Source organism: Camelus ferus, chromosome 5, assembly GCF_009834535.1.
Source record: "Camelus ferus isolate YT-003-E chromosome 5, BCGSAC_Cfer_1.0, whole genome shotgun sequence".
Lineage (NCBI taxonomy): Eukaryota > Metazoa > Chordata > Mammalia > Artiodactyla > Camelidae > Camelus > Camelus ferus.
In genome coordinates this window covers 41,299,612-41,319,832 of record NC_045700.1, presented here as the reverse complement: position 1 = coordinate 41,319,832, position 20,221 = coordinate 41,299,612, and the positions used below count along the sequence as shown (strand labels likewise).

At 34.2% G+C, this 20,221-nt stretch overlaps 1 protein-coding gene across 2 annotated transcripts in view; it reads left to right on the top strand.

Annotated features, from left to right (window-relative positions):
• The window catches only part of SCN9A (sodium voltage-gated channel alpha subunit 9), a 122,490-nt gene that overhangs the window by 78,538 nt on the left and 23,731 nt on the right, over positions 1-20,221 (top strand). For both annotated transcript variants that reach the window (XM_006180690.3, XM_032479613.1), the window contains exon 18: positions 14,194-14,308. In XM_006180690.3, coding sequence (XP_006180752.2) covers positions 14,194-14,308 — 115 coding nt within the window. The remainder of the gene's footprint in view (positions 1-14,193; positions 14,309-20,221) is intronic.

The following is a 20,221-nucleotide window of genomic DNA, read 5'->3' as shown; positions in this document are numbered from 1 at the left end:
CAAAGTGTGTCATCTTGAGTACTTTCATACCTACTTGACTATGTACTGGGCTTGAGAAGTAATGAAAATTCAAGATCTATAGGAAATTTGTTAGATAATTTAGAGATAGTATTAGGCTGTTGCCAACTGTGAAACCTTGTGTCTAGCTGGAGTCTTTCTCTCAAGTGGCTTGAGATTTAAATGTTCCTAGTTATGACTTGTTGGTTTTGTTTTTCAATTTGGAACACTAAAAAAGTACAGATTTTCTTTATTTATCTAAGGTGTTTCTACTGCCCTTCCATGCTAACCTCCCTGCTCTAATTCCCCTAGTCTTTAGCTCCCGCTTGAATTCCCAATTTTTTAACTGCTTATTGTCTCCTTTGTAACTTTCTTATATTTTCATGCCTGAGATATCTTTGAAATAACTATTATTTTTGATGAACCTTGCCCAAAGAGGCAAATCTTGATTACTCAGTAGAAAGTAATGCCCGATTCACATGTAAGTTATTTAAGTTTTAAGCACTACTTTGGACTATAGTAAAGAATGCAGCTCTGGAGATAGAATCCTTGCCTTAGTTCCTAGTTTGATATTTACTAACTCTATGATTTTGAGCAATTTACAAAAACCTGGTTTTTTTCTGGTTTACTTATGTGCAAAATAGAATTATGATAAATATTAAATGATTTAGGTAAATAATTAGACAAGTGCCTACTGGAAAGTAAATGCCGCATTAACATTTATCATGGGTATGAAATTGAGTGGTCATGTATACACAGTAAGTAACTGTTTGCTACAGGTTAAATTTTAGTGTGTAAAGACTCACTTAGGGAGCTTGTTACAAATGCCTGTTCTGGGCCACACCCTCCAGAATCTCTCTGCCTTAGTCTGGATGCAGCCTCAGAATCCCTACCAGCAAGGTTCCAGTGGCCACTATAATGAACTGACTTGGTATAGGAAGTGAACCTAAATCCACCCCTGGCTCATTTTGATGCAGGTTTCTGATAAGTCATGTTCTTTATTCAGGGCCTGGGGATATTTCCGCCTTTTGCCGGTTTAAGAATCTGCATTTTGAACAGGCAGGAAGAACATCTTTGACCTTTGACACCTTTGCCATCCAAACAAACAAAAAAATCCCACCCTCTCTTTAGGACCTAGCGTCCTTTGTTCCCATTGTATTTTATAGAGACTTTCTGTCCTCTTTCTAGTATCAGCTCTCAGATAGGCAGGTTTTCTTGATCTGATAGTTAAATACACACTCCAGAATAAAGTCAAAATATTTTGTAATAAAACACTTTACCAGAAAATGACCAAAGAGATGAGTTTGATAAGGTGTTGAGTAAAATATCTTAAACAGTTTTGAGGCAATAATGGGCAGTAGAACATCAGCCTTTCTCTGAAGATAGAGTCTGTCTCGGAATCGAGAATGATACACTGTCCTCTCCAGGGGACGCATGAGGATAAGACCCCCGACGCTGCTTCTCAGGATGCAGACTCTGAACTGATGGCCCCTCTCAGAATCAGCCTCCTTCTGGGGCGCAGTGCCGCCCTGAAGCACTGGGCCAACATTAACACACTGCAGATCTTCACCATTAGCAATGAAGCGCTTCATTATTATGTGCCTCAAATGAAGTGTGAAATGCATCCATTCATTCAATAAATATTTATTGAGCTCTACTGTGCCTCAGGCACTGTGCTAACAATTGTTGAGAGAAAAAGAAGTTTTTTCACCGAGCTGCAGTAATTTAGTGCGATTGACATCTGCCTTCACTAAATGCTTAAGAAGTGTAGTTCTTTTTTTTTTTTTTTTTGTTTAAATCGTGCCAAATTCAAAATTGAAAGCTCTAAAAAACTAAATAAATAACGTTTAAATGGAGAGCTCTCAGAGGGTTAAAGAGATGTTCCCTTTGTTTTCAGTTTTTAAAAATTATTTCCTTCTTTGCTGTAAAGTTAAAAAATAGAGACAATGTACAGAATTACAACACTGATTTTGAAAGTTTGTAAATTTCAAGGGAAAACATTAAATTTATCCAGTTTACTTCTCCAGATATTTAAAAACATAACAGCCTCATGTGATTTTGAAGTAGTGTAAATTCTAATAGTTTTCAGAGAAGCTGCTCGCTGTGAAACTAATACCCCAGATCTTCTTTACTGATCTTTTGACAGGTGTATGGATGATCAAGCCTGGCTTAAGTGAATTTCCCCATCTTGTGTACTCAGCAGAGTGGAAAACATCCTGGGTAGAATTTTCCTCACAGAAAGATCCCCCATTCATTCCTCCTCCAGCCAGATGGGGATAACTTAGCTTTACTCAGTAGTTCCTTCGTGTTTTGAAACGTCTCAAAGTTGTGATGGAGCTAGCAGAGGTCCTTGGAGAAGGGAGATCAAGAAACCTTCATTCTTCACATAATCACACTCCCTACCTCCAAGAGAGTATCATTTAAAACATAGCAAACACAATTATGCAAAATTTATGTTCCTAAAGGAAGCAAAGTCCACACAAAGCCCTCATTCGCTTTGATTATTATGGGAGAAAAAAATTGCAAAGGAATACATCTGAGTACATTTTCTGTAAACTGTAGCTGTTCGTTTTTTTCAACTCACATTTCCTAAGCGCCTGCTCATTGGCTTTTGCTGGCTGGACACCGGGAAGTCATCATCATTGTACTCATTTCTACAGCAGTTGTTGGCTCACAGTTTTCTTGGTCTCTGGCATTGTGTTAAGTGAGTAAGAGTAAAGCAAGTTTCCTGCCTTTGAGGAGAAACACATATAGAAACCAGAAATTATAATTAAACATACAACAAGAATTAAAACAGATACTTAGACAGTATGTTGAGGCACAATAGGGATACTGTGACTCATCTTGAAAAGAAATTGGTGATGGCCTTTGAAGTGGGTTTTACGGTAAAAAGAGAATCCATGGTGGGGGAAGGGCGGGAAAGGAGGAGGAAGGGCGGGAGGGAGAGAGGCAGCTTTCAGGTAGAGGTGAAGGGCGCAGAAAGTGTGGAAGCACAGGTGAGGATGCCTGCTGGGAAGGAGTAGGTTACAGTTGTACGTTGGAGCCAGATAGCGAATGGCTTCATCTACCATGACAAGAGTTTGAAATGGGTTTCTTTTTATTTAACAGAAAGAAGAAACTTTGTCTTGTTCTGTTATACTTTGTTGTTAGCAAACTTGTCCTTTTAGAGAAAGCTTGGTTGGGGGTGTAATAAGGCCCAGCAGGGGAGGAAGGTGAGGGGATGGAAGGCTATTGCAATCATTCAGAGGAGAGTCGATGAGGCCTCAAGCTAAGGGAGTGATGGTGGCATGCGGAATAACGGTAAGGCACTTGCAAGTTAAAATAGAAGGGCTCAGGGTCTAGATATGTGAGTTGTGAGCTGTTTCAAAGAATATAGTCTGTTCCTGTGACTGCCACAAACTTGGGGCTTTATGCAACAGAACTGTATTCTCTGACAGTTCTAGAGGCTAGAAGTCTGAATGGAGGTGTCGGCAAGGCCATGCGCTCTCTGCAGGCTCCAGGGAGGATCCTCCCTTGCTTTCTCCCAGCATCTGGTGGTCCTTCATCCTTGGCCTTCCGTGTCTAGCAGCTGCATCACTCCGATCTCTGCTTCTATTGTCACATGGAGTTCTCTCTATTTGTCTCTGTCTTTTCCTCTTATAAGGACACTAACTATATTGGATTACAGCCCACCCTAATGACCTCATCTTAACTTGACCACATCTGCAAAGATCCTGTTTCCACCTTAAGTCATATTCAAGGGTGCCAGGGATTAGGACTTCAACATATCTTTTGGAGAGATACAGATTGACTCATAATAAAAAGTTTTGGCATAGAAAACTAGATAGGTATTGATGCTATTAAAAATACACACAGGGAGAAGAAAACTTAGGGGGAAGAGACAGCTTAATTGGGGGACATCTTAATTGTGAGCTACTTGTAGGATGGCTAAGTGATGGTGAATAGTGGATAGTTGGGAGTTTTAAGAAGATAAATCAGTTGTAGACAGGTTGGAATTTTGTATGTTACGTTAACCATGGGATTATTCAGGGAGCCAGTCTGAGGTCAGGTTCCCTGGGAAACCAATTCTGGGTAGTGTTCTAGAAACAATACCTAACATTGGTGAGAAGTGAGGGAAGCAAGATGATTGAGCAGAAGGAGAAGCTGGCATGCTCTGCAGCTGCAACAGGGGCCTCAGCTGATCCTACAGGCATCTCTGGCACTGGAATGACCCTTCGGAGTAGTTCCAAATTAAAGCAAGGGCGCAGGATTTTGTGAACTCCACACCAGTCAGTCATTGGATACAGGCTCTCCCATCGCTCTTCCAGGATCAGGGTGTCACCTTGGGTAAGGCAGCTCTCTTCTGCACTATAATGTCCAGGGAGGACCTCAGTTGTGAGTCTTTAATTGCCAAGACTCTTAGTAGGTGGAGGAATGAGTGGCTTATCTGAAAGGGAGATGCAGGCAGTGCATCCCAGCATCCACTGCACTCCAGGGACCATAGAAAGTAAGAGGACAAGTGATCAACTCAACACTTGAGAAGTGGACATAAAAGAAGAAGGCACCAAAGAGACCAAGGGAAAAATGTATACATTAGCCACTTTCATACACACCATATAATTTTCTTCCTTATAACAACTTGGGAAAGTGGATAGTATTAATCTATATTTACAGGTGACTAAGATGCTAAAAGATTAAGAAATGATGCTAGTTAGTTCCTGATATTTCTGGGAGTCTTTTAAAATTTGAACTCTAAGCTTTAACCACCATAATACATATCACAGAAAGGAAAGAGAGTGAGTAGGAATAGAATTATTTTCTGTTCTATCCCTGCAATGTTGCAATTCAGGATGAGATTTTCTGTTATAATGGTATTGTGCATTTGCTGATTCATGTTCAGCTTCTGATCCTCCTTAATGCTAATTTATTAGGCTATAGTCTACCTCAGTAGTATAACAGAGAGCAGAACAAAGCACATTCCAGAATAATAAAGCAGTCCACTGAGGATGCACTGAGCAAGGGATTATATGAGGGATGATATTAGGTTGAAGGCACATGAAAGTAGGTGGCCCCTAAGCTAGACTATAAAGGATGGAGATCATTTCATTGTGTGAATGTAGTGGAGAAGGAAATCTCAGGCAGAGGAACAAACATTCATATTGTTCATCTGATTCATTTGTTAGTTTATTTATCCACCCATTCATCTATTCAGTATTCAGTTTTTGAAAGCCATCATCTTTGGAGAAATTTAAATGTCCTTACTTGTTATAAAATGCATTCCTTTTATTGATTTGATAAAAAGTTGTTTAAATATTTTCAGTTATCAAGGTTAAATATTTTATATGTTTTTATTATGTGGTGGTTTTAATTACATTGTTATCAGATCTGTCTCTCCTTAGATTTTTTTTTATAGTTTTTTTCCACGGACAGGCAGTTGAAGGCAGTTTAGATTTCTTCTCATTATTGCATTTTAGAAAATATAATCATCTTTTCCAGAAATTCATTTGATTTGGCAAGATTTAGGGATTAGTTACAATTATGCCTTTGGGAGAAGCTGACATTCGATCATATCTTTTATGCATAGGTTCTTACAAAACCAAAACAAAGCACCCCTATAGAACTTTACTTAGATCATTTCTTTTTGCATATTGGTTCCAAACTATTTGAAATTTTTTCGCCTTTATTAGATTTTCTCATGTGTCTAAAAGCAATGAAATTTTGGTCTCACATTTTTTAAATCAATGTTTCTTAGTCTTTATATTTTGATAAATTGAAAACATCCCTTTCCTGTAATGCTGTTTAATATGTCAAAATTAAAAGTCAATCAAGAAATGCTAATTTTAGAATATGCTTCAAAAACTACATACTTTTACTCTCCCCTACTTCAGTATTGAGAATAATTTATTTAAAAATGTTTGAGCAGACTGAATGAAAACAATTGCCTTTGCACATTACAGTATTTAAATTCATCCCTTACATAACAGAATTTTATAATTATTTGTCCATTTTTTAAAATTTGTTGAATGATATTTAATCTTATTACTGTGTTTCAAATATATTGCTTTGCATTGAGCTTATAACATGTGTTGTCAAATATAACTAATTTCTATTTACAGGTATGTGACTTTAAACATTTTAAATTAGTTGATTAAACTGTTCCATCGTGCTGCATTTACAACTTCGGTACCTAACGTTCTTACTTCTCACAGGGGTAAAAACAAACTGGATCCATCAAGGATGCAGCTCTGTGCTTTTAACCAAGCAGAGACATGTGTGACCACTTTTACCCAGGTTACCTGAAAAAAAAAAAAATCATACATATGTATATGATATTTTTTTCAGTGTCATGCATGCTGTTCAGCTACAAAATCTTTCTGCCTGACCCATTGCCCCATTGCAAGAAAGTGGAAACATACACAGTTGTTCCATAGATGATTTGACATTATAGCATGTCACTGGGGCAATGCCATCATTTTGTGTTATTCTTTTGATGACTTCCTTGATCTATCTCTCCATGTTGTTAGGTGATTTTGAGTGCATGGTCTATAGATTTTTATTGGATCGATTATAAAAGTAAGATATAGTATATAACAGAAGCCACTGAAGCAGCATTTAATTATAAGACCTCTATTAACTTCCCCTCCTAATTTAAGCTACACAGTGTTGATCCTTGAAGAACAGAAATTTGAACTGAGTCAGTCCACTTCTACGGGGATTTTTTTCAATAGTAAAAATTACAGGACTATACAATACATGGTTGGTTGCATCCATGGATGTGGAACAGAGGATACTGAGGAACAGCAGATGTGGAGGGCTGACTATAAGTTATAACTACATTTTAGATTTCACAGAGGATCATGCTGCCATGATGTTCAAGGGTCAACTGTATATAGATACATGTCATATTAAATTGTTACATTTATTGTGATAAGAGTAGAGTTTTAATGTTCTCACCATAAAAACAACAATGGTAATTATGTGAGGTGAAGATTGTGGTAACATTATTGTGGTAAACATTTCACAATATATACATGTATCTAATCATCACATTGTAGTTCTCAGACTTATATAACATTCTATGTCAATTATATCTCAGTAAAGCTGGGAAAAAATAAAAATTGTCATATTCAAATTCAGTAAATTAAAACTCAAATAATTTTTGTGAGAGAAATATTTCAGGCATAAACATAAAAATCTCATAACAAGAAAGGACCATTTTAGTGCTAGTTTTGAATTCACAGATAAGGAAATTGAGACTCATGATTTCTGAGTACACATCTAGAAAGTTGGGGACAGAGCCAAAGTACCCAGCTTCTAGGCCAAATTTTGAGGGTATTTTGAAATGATTTTAAGTATGGTAACTAGAGCTTTATTTCTTTAATTAATTCAGTAATTAACCTTTGATTTTTATTTAATCATATATAAAATGTGTCAATTAAGAATTTCCTAGGCCCTGCCACTGAATGAATGCATTATAAGTGCCTGAAATGATTCATTTGATTCCAGAAGCAATATTACATACTGATGAGAATAAGTTTATGATTATGTAAGTTGGCCCTCTGTATCCATGGGTTCCAACACATGTGCAGATTCAATCCACCAGAGATAAAAAATGGGGAAAAAATTTTATAGAAAGTTCCAAAAAGCAAAACATGAATTTGCTGCACACCAGCAACTGTTGATGTAGCATTTACACTGTATTTGGTATTATAAGTAATCTAGAGATGATTTAAAATAAATGGAAAGATGGGAGGGTGTGCATAAATTATATGCAAATCCTATGCCTTTTATGTAAGGGACTCTGTCAAGCATTTGCAGATGCTGGTATCTGCTGGGCCCTGGTACCAACCCCCCAGGATACCGAGGGAGGATTGCATGTATCTCATGAGGAGGTAGACATACAGAAGATAAGAGGTTTAAATGGAACATATTATGAAGTGAACACTAAATATGTCAATAAAACATGAAACACTTTGCATAAAATTAGAAACAGATTAATATGGGTTGCCGTTTCTAGTAATCTCTAACAAGTATAAAAGAAAATACGCTACTCAGATATAATATCTTGTTGTAGTTTTAGTATAGCTTGTCGAGTGACTGATCTCTAATAGTTCCTTGGAAGGAAAAAAAAAATCCATGATAAGAATCTTGCCTTTTTTAATATAATACTGTTCATATTTTGAATTTCTCTGTCTTTGTTGGGAAGTTTGTATTATTGTTTTCCATTTCCAATGATGAAATCCAAACTTCATCCTGAAATTGATACACTCTAGGAATAATAATGCTAAGAGTTTCAAATTTTAAAAAAAAATTATTTTTCTAGTTTACCTGAAGTTATCTTAAAAGTGCTGCTAATTAAAAGACATTTTTTCTATTTCAAATTGATGGTGACTTAGAGGCAATATTCTCTTAGAAAACAATTTTATTACAGAATGTAACAAATTCCCTTCCCCTAAGAGTGATAAGAGTAGAGTTTTAATGTTCAATTTTGAGAAAACTGTTTCCAGAAATATATGTGTTTGTGCACATTTAATTCCTAAATTATTATTACTATTTTTTTTTTTTTACCAAACTACTGTTAGAAAACATGAGATGCATATTAAGGAATTGTCATTCTCCTGATAAACAAAAACTGGATATCAGTTGAAAAGAATGATTTGAAATACAATATTTTTCTTTGGCACAAGCTGTCTACTTAAAGATTAGGAAAAATATATTTTACCTGTACCAAATTTTATTTTACATTGTGTTTGCAATATTAGAAATCCAGGTATTTATTAATCAAGATGTACAGGTAGTTTGGTTTTTGTGTGTCATTTCTTTCTTACTATAAATAATATTTAATGGTCTTGAGTCTTAGAGTATACGCTTTTACCCCACATTTTGCTGTCATGTTTCCCTGTATTCCAATCCTTATTTACCCACTTGTTGCAATTTTCTAGCAGGCTTCAGTGGTAGAACTGTTTGTTTGTTCCTAAAAATTTTTTAAGATATTCTTTCTGATTTGACCCACTGTATTCCAGCTATTTGAATAACTATTCTCTGCAAATGGCGGTTCTTTGTTAGTGCACAGAGTCTTTAAATACGACGGTTGCTTTACATTGCTGTTGGCATGGTTGCGCTTTAGTGGTGAATGCCACTTGCCTTTCCATTACAAAGAAGTTGATGTAGGATCTGGCTGAGAAATTTATAACCAATCCAACCTTCTTATGTGGGCAAGCTTTGTTGTATTTTTTTTTTAATGCAAAATCTTATCTTTTAGTCACGTAATTGTTGTGTTATTGGATAGAAAGTGCCATAGGTAGTAGTAGATTCTGTGAAAACTAAGAACTTTCAGTGAAATTATTTGCTTTATTTTGAATTTCCCCTGTGGTGGCTGAGATTTGACCTCATTATTTCTCCAACATCTAATTCTATAAGCCATTTGACTGTTAAGTGGATTTCCTGCTGAATGAGCAGCTGTTCCCAAAAAGCCTACGCAATTTCTCCAGTAGCAATAAACAAAACTCTAAAAAAGGAAAAACTGTTTTCTTGCCCTTTATTTGAAAAAATGCTGGAGTTTTAGTTGCCTATAATTATGTGAAAAAGGAGTTTATTGTAACTAGTAAATAAACTATTTCTGCTAACTTAAATGAAAATAAAATGGAAATCTAGCTAACAGAGAGGAAAAACTTGAATTTTCCACTGACTATTAATTCAGGGCATTCATTACTTTTCAAAAAGAATCTTGAGAGAGAGCAGAATTGCAGGGAGACCAGAAAAGGACTAGAGGGACTTTGAGGGGCTCAGAAGCTAAATCATGTAAAGAAACTAAATATTATTAGTCTCAAGATAAAAAACACAAATAGTAATATCATAGGTAATTTCCAATTTTAAAAAGCAGAAGAAGGTAGTGTTTGCAGTTCTCCAGAAGGCAAAAAAAAAAGGGTTCTAACAATTGCAAGGGAGAAGAAAGCATGTTTTGGTTTCAAATTTCAATTTATCCCATCATAGAATGGCAAACTTGGAAAACACTGGACTCTTATTAAACACACAAAGCATGGTAGCTATCTGTGGAATTCCTCTGTAAAGGTCCTTTGATCCTTTTTTCTAAACTTTACCATTCTACTCCTCATTGTAGATTCAGAACCCTCATTATAGAGATCAATTGTAAAATTAGTCAATAAAATTAAAATATGGGTGACATTGATTTGAATCAAACTTTAAATAAAAGTCTTTCTTGCTTATTGACATACAATGGAGCTTAACTTACCACTCATGACTTCCATAATTATTCTGCCCATGTATGCCCATCCCTTCCTTTTGGTTTGTTTCTCTCAACCTTCTTGCTATCCTGTGTGTTTCTTTATTTTGATGCTCAGGTGAAATAACTATTCTAGACTCTGATACTCAAAGAATATCTTTCTTTTGTTGTGTGAAGCAAACAGCCTTATAGTACATACTTTAAATGTGACATCTTTGGGATGTTTTCAACACCAACCATCCTCCTTGAATAAGGCTTTTGTTGAGTTTTGTGTTTTCTGCAGTGCTATATGTTGACAGTTTCTCTCTTTTTTTTTTTTTTGTTTTGTGTGCCAGATTATCAAGTTATTAGACAATCCTACTTCATACCACTTGAAATAAGAAATGACCAACTAGCATTAACCACCATCCATACTAGAATGAAATAGGCTTAGAAATGCAAATGTCTACTTTGGAAATTTCAGTAATAAACTTGTAAGTGACCAGCCTAGGGCAGTTTCTCCTATGACATCTATATTTAACAGAGTCTCTACTTATATGCAGTGTTGTAGAAAACGCACCTTCAAGGCAACCAGAAGGAGATCCATGAAGAATAATTAAGCTTTTAATTTGATCATATTTTTAATAGTGAAATAGCTGCATAAGTTTATAATCAAGATTAAGATGTTTCATAACTACTTCAGTGTTTTATGGATGCACATTGAAGAATATAGAAAGATATGTCAAAATAATACATATATATAGTATAATAACTACCGAAAGGAAATAGAATCAGGGAGAAAGTGGAGGGGACTTTTATTTTTCATCATATACTGTTGTACATTTGAAATTTTTGAATCAAGTATATAGATTTTATTTAAAGGAAAGAAAAAGAAAATTTAGGAAGTACCTATCGTCAATACCATGTTACGTAATAAAAAGGCAGGACATACTTCCTATTGCTAATACTAGTGAGTCTCCCTCTATGGTCCTATGTTTATGCTTATTTCTGTTAATATGTAGACTGGCAAAGACATAATAGACAAAAAGTAAATTTCATATTTAACTAAAAATAAAATCAACATGAAATTATAAAATGACCTATTTATAAAACCAAAAGGGAAATTATCATACTGAAGTACTTATTTCACTGCTTTTAGTATAGTGTAACTATTCTTCCATTTCCAAAATCAGAAGAAAGAAAACCAAACAGGAAATGACTGAGTTTATAGACATGAGAATAATCATATGAGTAATTATTTAAAATGACACAAATGATGGATATCTTCTCTGTACACTAAACAAGAATAAAAGAAGATTCAACAGTTAAATCCAGCAATGCCTGCAATGAGATTTAAAAGAACTTCCCTTCAGGAGAAAACTGTTGTTATAGATGTTAGTCTTTCTACCTTGTTAAAGAACCTTCTGCTTTAGTAAGTAGTAAACTTAAAAGGCTTAATAGATTAGAACTAAGCTGTCTATATTGCTAGGACATGCACATAAATATTTAATATTATACGCAGTACTGATACAGCTACTGTGTGAATACTTAATACATTCCCAGGAAAACATCGAATTCCTAAAAACATTCTAAATGTTGAATTTCTAAAAAACCACAGTAGTATGGGTTGTGATATAAATTATAGTTCATATTAAATATTTTCATCATTTCCATTCCAGTGAGGAATAATTTTGAATAACTGTCATTTATGATATAAAATTGAGCCAAACTCTAAATTTAATTGAGAAAAAATTGCTATAAAAGCTATAGGAAAAAATGGTTTCAATGACAAGATACAGTTCATAAAATTATCTTAATTTTTACTTATAAATTAACTTGGCATAAGTCTTCTTCATTAACTCTTTTAAAGAGTGAGAAAACCAAATATTGAATTTGAAGATGTTTTCATTAATATAGCCTATGTCAGAAGTCTGCAAATTTGAATCATTTTATTTAAAAGTTGTTACTAGATGAGAGAAAACCATTATAAAATATTTCCTAGTTGTCAATATTTTGGCTAATAGCTGAGAGGAGCTTTATATTATGTCAGATGTTCCACCTACCACTTTACCTCAAAGTCCAAGCCAGTAACTTTTTTTCAGGATGAAAGGACTTGGTCTCCTCTCCAACAGATCCCTGGTGCCTTGTCTTTCAACTCCCTCATTTACAGTTCACTTGCAGCTGAGAGGTCAAGAACTGAGGACATCAAATAAATGTAGTCTTTTAGATATGGTACTTAAAATTGTTTTTTGTGATAATTGGCACAATAGGGCATATTAGTAATTGTAGTTTCCCCATTGTCTCCTGGAGTAATGTATATTTTAAAACCCTAAGTCTTATAAAATATTCAGAATTATAAGTAATTTATATTTGCTTTTTTTAAAGTGATTTTGGATGAATTCAATCCATTTAAATAACCTGCTTTTTTATTTTTTATTTATTTATTTTTTTATAACCTGCTTTTTTAAATGAAATTTCACATTGATACTGTTCTTTCGTAATATTTTGAAACTCTCTGACCTGGAAGGAATAATACCTCTATGCCAATGTAGATTAGAAGTGTTCATTTAAAAGAGTGTTTGTAATTCTTTACTTCAGTTATAAAAATAACTTTGCTTACATCATTCCTTATGTACAATACTTTATTAATGCCTTTTTATCAATGTTGAATACTATCTGATAAGAAGAGCACTGAGACTTTAATGTGGTACCCATAAAGAACACTTTTAGCTTCCAAGTCATTCTCTAAAAGTTAATATTTTGAGTTGGGCCTATCGTCTTAATACAAGTCAATAGATTGAAGAATCAATTTAAGTGAAATGAGTATTTCCTCATTTTTAGCACTTGCATTTGTTTGAACTATTATTTAGAAAAACAAGTAAAGCTGTAATCTTAAGAGAAACATGTACTATAATAACTAGTAGTTTTCAATATTCACATGTCGTTTAGCAAATGAGAATGAAAATTGAACTCTTCCATTGATGTGCTGCTCTACCCCTTATAAAACAGTATTAGGAAAATTTGACAGTTTTGCTACAATTGCTGTATGTATTTTTTTCTAAAACTTTCTTTGTGTGTGTATGTCTGTAAACATCATGTTTGATCATAAAAGTTTGGGCGTGAAAAGCTTGTTCGTGTTATGATCAGTTGTATGATCATAACGACAGTGAATTCATTCTTCTCATGTGTTGGTCTACCATGTTGAATTTCATGGAATCTGTTTTTCAGAGTTTGCATGTGGTGCTCACTTTAGTAGCCACTATCTCTTGACATTATAAATAATACTTTATGATTTTTGTTACTATATACTGAAATTTCATGACTCAAATGGGTAGTGTTGGATGAGATAATTGCTATGGTCTTTGGCATTTTGATTCCAATACAGTACTCGACTTTTTTGGTTTGGATGAAAGGACTTCTATCTATATCATCCTGATACATATTCTTAAATCCAAGAGATAATAGAGATAATATGTTTGGATTTCAGTTTACACTGATTTTATTCTTTTTAAAATTTTAAGTATCAACAAGCTTTTTCTGCCAATTGTCAGAGCTGACCTTTCAGTTATCAGATATTGGCAATTTGGCACTTGTCTATTATTGCTATTAGAGTCTTGGTTGTTCTAAAATAATAATTACTGATCTATACCAATTTATATTAAACATGAAATAAAAATGTGGCAAATACTTTGAAATATTATAGTTTCCTTTAAAATATTACCTTAAGCCTAATTCTGTCCTAACATTTACTTGTCAGCATACTAAAAATGATAAAATGTATTTTTCACAGGATGTGTAGATAGAAAGATCAAGCATAGATGTATTGTAAGGTGACCTGACCTCAATGTGTGTTTATGTTTTTTTTTTATAGCCATCATACTGTTAATCTTTTTTCATAACACTTTGCATGACTCTGATTATCAAATATGGTTTTAATAGAAGATTTGAATGAACCCTAAATGAACTCTCTGGTGGGGTGGTGAATTTCTTTGTAGAGGCTGAACCGATCAAGTTCCTCCGAGTGCAGCACAGTGGATAACGCTTTGCCAGAAAAAGAAGCAGAGGCCGAACCTGTCAATCCAGATGAGCCAGCAGCCTGTTTTACAGATGGTAAGAGAAAAATCAAGACCACGGTTAGCATCCATTTATTATGTTTTGGCTTTGGTCTTAAAACATAATACTTATAGGGAATTATTGAGTAAAAGATCAGAAGACTCCACTCCATGCTGATTCAGTTGTGGCTCTGTGGCTGTGGGCAAATTACTGGAGCTTTCTAAACTTCAGTTTCCATACTTACCATAAGCTACTAACAGTAATTTACAACAACAGTGTGTTATACTGCAAAGCACTCTGTAAGATGTTCATATTCTCATTTAGATCCTTAATTTATGTCCCCAGCTCCATTAGTAGAATACAACTTAATGGGTTGGGTAGTACTGTTGTCCTTTTTATCAAAAATTGAAGCTACTCTAACTCTCAGGAAAACATTTGATACTGTTGATCACAGTTTGTCTCAAAATTCTTCCTTTCCTTGGTTTCAGAGGCCACACTCTATTTTCATTCTTATTTACATCACTGAGATTTCTGAGTTTCTTCTTCTGTTTCTTTCAGTGACTATTTTTATGCACATACCTTAAATAATAATGTTCCCTCACATTTCAATGCTTGGTTTTCTCCTTTTCTTCTTCTAGCTCTAAGCAGTTCCATCCGTGTCTGTGGATTGAGCATCCATGTCTGTTGTGGACTCTTAAGTCCTTATCTTTACCCCGACTTTGTTCGAGTTTCAGATCTGCCTAGAGCTCCTTATTACTCATCTCCACCTGTTGTCTTGAAACATCTTAAGTTTGATAAGTTCAAAACAAACTTTAATGGGATTTCCCCATATAATCTCCAGCTTCCTCCAGTCTTTATCAGTTTAGTAATGTCGTAATTTATCTTGACTCTCAAGCTAGACTTTAAGTCAGTTGATCATAAGTTGATCATAAAAAACCATAAGTTGATCAGAAACTTTGGAGATAGGATCTTTTAGGGGATTGTGATGCACACTGAAGTTTCAGAACCATTGGCAGGATAAAATCTGAAGTCCTTGACATGTAAAATCCTTTTACTTTTGACCTCAATCTGTTATTTTCTAACAATACCTCTTTTCATTCCTTTTCACTTTCTGCCTTACTGAACTTCTTACTATCCCTGGAATTTTTCAAGGTGTTTATTCAGAATAGTAACTTTGAACTTGATCTAGGAAAGTATGCAGTGTTTTCTAAGCAAGTGTTGTATCATCTAAGTAAAAACACAAACCTAGAGTAGGGCTGCAATATAATGCAGTCATTTAGAGCACAACCTTTGGACCATGAAAAATGTGAGTTCTAATTGGCCTACTGTTTACTCCATTGAGACCTTGAGCACATTTTAAAATCTTATACCTCAGATACCCCATCTGTAAAATGGGTCTAACAACAATATCCATATCATAGGAATGTTGAGGAGATTAAATGAGATAACATTAATAAATTAGTTAGCTCAGTCTTCCATTCCTTCTGCTTTCCTTATTGTTTTTAAAATATTTTGTTAACAGTCTTACCTAGAAGCTATGAAAGCCTTGATCCTAATGATTCATGATCTACTCATGAGCTTAAACTCTCAGCTCCAGTGTTTTTTGTAGGAATCACTGGCTTGCTTTCATTCTCCAAGAGTTTCTCAACCAGTCTCCTGTAACACTCAAGCAATAAACAAAATGGTAAATAAAGATATCAGCAAGCTACAAGGGATGCATAAATTTTCTTTAAATACAAGCCGAATCTCATTTTTTTGTGAAGCAAACAAGTATGACACCCAATTAATAGAAAGTTGTGTTTGCTCAAAGTAGTACCATAAGCAAAACATATGGAGTTTCTTTAGAAGTGTTCATGGTAAAGGCATTTAAGGGTTTCATCATGTGTTTCATCAAACTTGGGGCCTTAGAAACTGGAAATGTACAGATTCCACATGAAGACTTCAAAATGAAAAAAAAAAGTAAAGTCATAGTATTTAGAAAGAACACTCAGTTCATCTTTAGATTAAGCCCAATCAGTGTATATCCATTGTTTGTATGTTAAATTTTATTACTCTCAAAATAAATAAATAAATAAATTAATTAATTAAATTAAACAAAACAAATGAGTGGACTTGTCAGGATGAGAAAGCAGGAACTTGTCATTGTAGCGAGATGACCCTAATCAACTCATGACTGGCTGACAGGAGTTGAGCTTGAACCAATGCCAATTTAGAGCAGTATTTGGCCTCCAGAGGTTTTTGTTACCTGAAAGGTAGCAGGAAAGTCAAAGAAAGTGTGAGCGTTAAATCAGAGTAGTTGTGTTTTCAGTGACAGTAAATGCTTAAATGATTTTGTGGTTCATTGTCTTGCATCCATATTGATCCTTTTCAACTTTATGACTATCATTTGACTAATTTGCATCTATCTTGTTCCTCTTTACCTTTTTCTCCACCCTCATATGCCATGTCTTTCCTTAGTTCTGCTTCATCAGCTTTATAATTCAAGACTTCAGGCTTGGACCCCAGATCTGGCACTGTCCTGCTCTCTCCTTAGTGCTACATGTCTTCGCAATCTGTGTAATTAGGAACATGACATGACTCTTTGATTCTGCTTCATTTTATATTACACTGCTTTTGGATTATACAACTAGTAAATCACAAAATCAGGATTAGGGTGTGAGAAGGATAGACTCTTTTCCTTAAAATAATGTATTTTCTATTAAAAGGTTCTGAGTTTAACTTCCTAGAAAATAACTAATTCTAACTTTAATAACACAATAACCAACTCCTTTGTGCCTATTTTTGTCTTTTTTAAAGAAAGAAAATGTGGACCAAATACTTGTTTTAAAGGCTTTTAGAAATTTTTAAGAGGTATTTTAAAAAAAGACTCATTTTCCTAATCAATTTTTACATTAATTATACTGATCATGTTATTATATTTTTATTAATGAGAAACTGTCTTGGAAGAGGTCTGAGGTTTCTTTTTTATTTGAAAGCATCAGCTTAACATGATGAAACCCAGTAGAGATTTTATGCAATATATCATGAGAGTAAATTAATGAAACCACCCAAAAGAAATAGCATTTACCCACGGGGACCCATTAAAATGTTTGAGAGGTTCTCTGTTATGTTTACATTTAATTAATAGTCCTTTTAAAAAAGAAGGTGTGATAACGTTGCTAACCAGCTAGGTTGGAAATCTCTTGGGATATGCCTTGGTATAAAAGCCAGGCAGGCAGCTTGCCTCAAAATAAGAGAGAAACTCTCTGCGGTGTGATAAATCCTGAGGGCAATATTTATGAATCTTTATCTCACGTAAAAATTTACTTACTTTTCTAATTCTAATGTATAGTATGTATAGTACCTTTCTGTGCCTCAGTCATAAGAAGAATATTTCTCTTCCACGTTAAGGTTGACAAAAATAAATCCTAAATAATAAAATCTTCTTGACCACAGAACTAACTTTCTCCTCTGGTAATTATACTTAAGGCAGATAGATTCTGTTCTGCATATGATCTTCATTTAAAGTTTGAGATAAATTCTAAAATCTTAAGCATTGAGTTAATGTAAAAAAAAAAATTCATCTTAAATTGTTCCACTATATCTAGTGTTTTCCTTTGCCCTGAAAGAGATTATCTGGGAGTCAATTTTTGGCCTGACTCTTTTAGTATCTTCTTATATCATTTTATAAAATTTTCTTTCTTTACTAAATATTTTTGAGATATGAAGTAATTATTTTAGATACAATGAAGAGAAATTCTTTCAGATCTGAGGTTGTGTAAACTGTAATTAACATTGGATAGATGAAGCCATGTGTGTATTTTTAATTCACTCTGTTGTTGTTATTGTTTTTTCTTTCTCATACAATCTTTGTGTAAATTCTAGAATTCACAGAGATGTGACCCTTCAGATCATGACTAATGCTTAGATGATTTTAGATCTCTTTTTGGGGGGATTATGTTTTCTAAGTCAACTGTCCCTGCATATGAAGTTGTGTAGAGGATGGTAGTAAGTACTGTGAGCAGAAAGAAAGGGCATACAGATAGTTTAGCCTCCTGGGAACTTAGAAGATTCCAGAGAGAAAGGACAGGGACACATAAAATACACATGATAGCAAAACTACCAGAGACTTGGGGAGAAAACATAGCTTGCTACATTTCTGTAAAGCTGGAAACTAAAGTGTACGAGATACTTCATATTAATGATCAATGAACTAATTTCACTGTAGAATCATAAAAGAAGCCATAACAAGAGATTGTCCAAAAAATGTATTTCATCAAGAGAATTCTAGCTTTGTTGTTTCAGGACATACAGTTCATGATTACGTGAAGTTATTACTTGATAGGCTTAATATTTTTAATGAAATCTATTATTTATAGAAAAGGAAATTAACTTTAAAGTGCTTAACTTGTAAACTTCTGAAACAAGTATCTAAAAAGTACTGCTCACTCTTGGCCCCCTCTCACCTTCTACATTTCCTCCAAATGAGGTTTTTCACCTAAAATTTTTAAGAGAAAAATTAACTTTAGTTCCTCTTTTTAAATTCTTCCTTTTCTTTAAAGCAATTTTGGTGGGTTTTTTTTTTAATCAACTTTAATTTAAAAATTTTTCAGTTATCATCTCTCTGGCCCTCTCTTGGTCATGGCTCTGTTCACTGGTCCTTCATGAAACGTCTTCCTCCCTGACTTTTCTTTTATCGCAGCCTCTTGTGTCTCTCCCACTTCTGCTCTGTCTCCTCCTCCAGGGTTTTCCCTTCTTTCATCTGCCCCCATGGTGTACATGTAAATGTTTACCAACCAGTTCTCCAGGAAAAAGAAAGTACTATACATACATCAGTTTGCCATGTATTTTACTGATATAAAGGATATGTGGTACACAATTTACAAATAATAATATAATCAACATCCTTCATTGAACATTCCATATAGCTGATTAGTCCTCGCAAAATGCTTTTGTTGAATTTTGCCAAAATTTTGTACTTATAAACAACAATGATTGCAGTTGATGAACAAGTATAGCTTTCACCTGAAGGTTGGTTGGTATTTTCATTTATGTTAATCAGTAAGATGAGAGTGAAACAAAGAGGCTACATGTGAGAATTTACTCATTTATCAGTGATGTGAACAAATCTTTGCCGAATCAGATAGTAGAATTTAAATAATGAAAGACTCTTTCCTCAATTTTTTGTGCTATTCATAGTGTAATGACTACAAACATGACATACTTTTTCTGTTTTATTAAATTTTCTCCATCACCTTCTTAGGTCTACTTCAGAAAATCAACAAGCCCTGATTTATAGTATTTGATGACTTTTGTAGATTCCCACCATGGCTGATTTCAAACCACTGGTGTGACTTTGCTAAATGCAGAGTTAGTTGGAAAGAGAGACACAGGAGCCCAACAGTGTAACACTTCCACCAGCCAGAGAGAACACGTAAATATACTCAAGAGCATAGGTAACAGTAAAATGTAGTAAAATTGTTAGAGTAATATGTTTTAGTATTTGTTACCTTTTAAAAAGTAAGTTATACTTTTAAGTTTATACAATTTTAATTTTTAAATTTATTATTTTTTTAATCGAGGTACTGGGGATTGAACCCAGGACCTCATGCATGCTAAGAACGTACTCTACCACTGAGCTATACCCTCCCCCTACAATTTAATTCTTTATAACAGCTGCATTTAACAACAGTCTAGAGAAATTTCCTGACAATTTAACAGTAAGTTGGCAAGAGCCAGTATGCACTGGATCCAGCATACCACTGAATTCTGTACCTTAATATTGCATTTTATATGCAATTAATATTACTGTAACATTCCAGAATGTTCCAAACTTGACCCTTTCTTTCCTCACTCTAAATACCTTTTTGTGTGATGTCAACAACTGTCTTAATCTCAACTAACACAATATGCTAATGATTTCTACACATTCTTTTCCAGCCTAGACTTTTCCCCCTGAGCTTTGGATTCATACCTCCAAATGTCTATAGG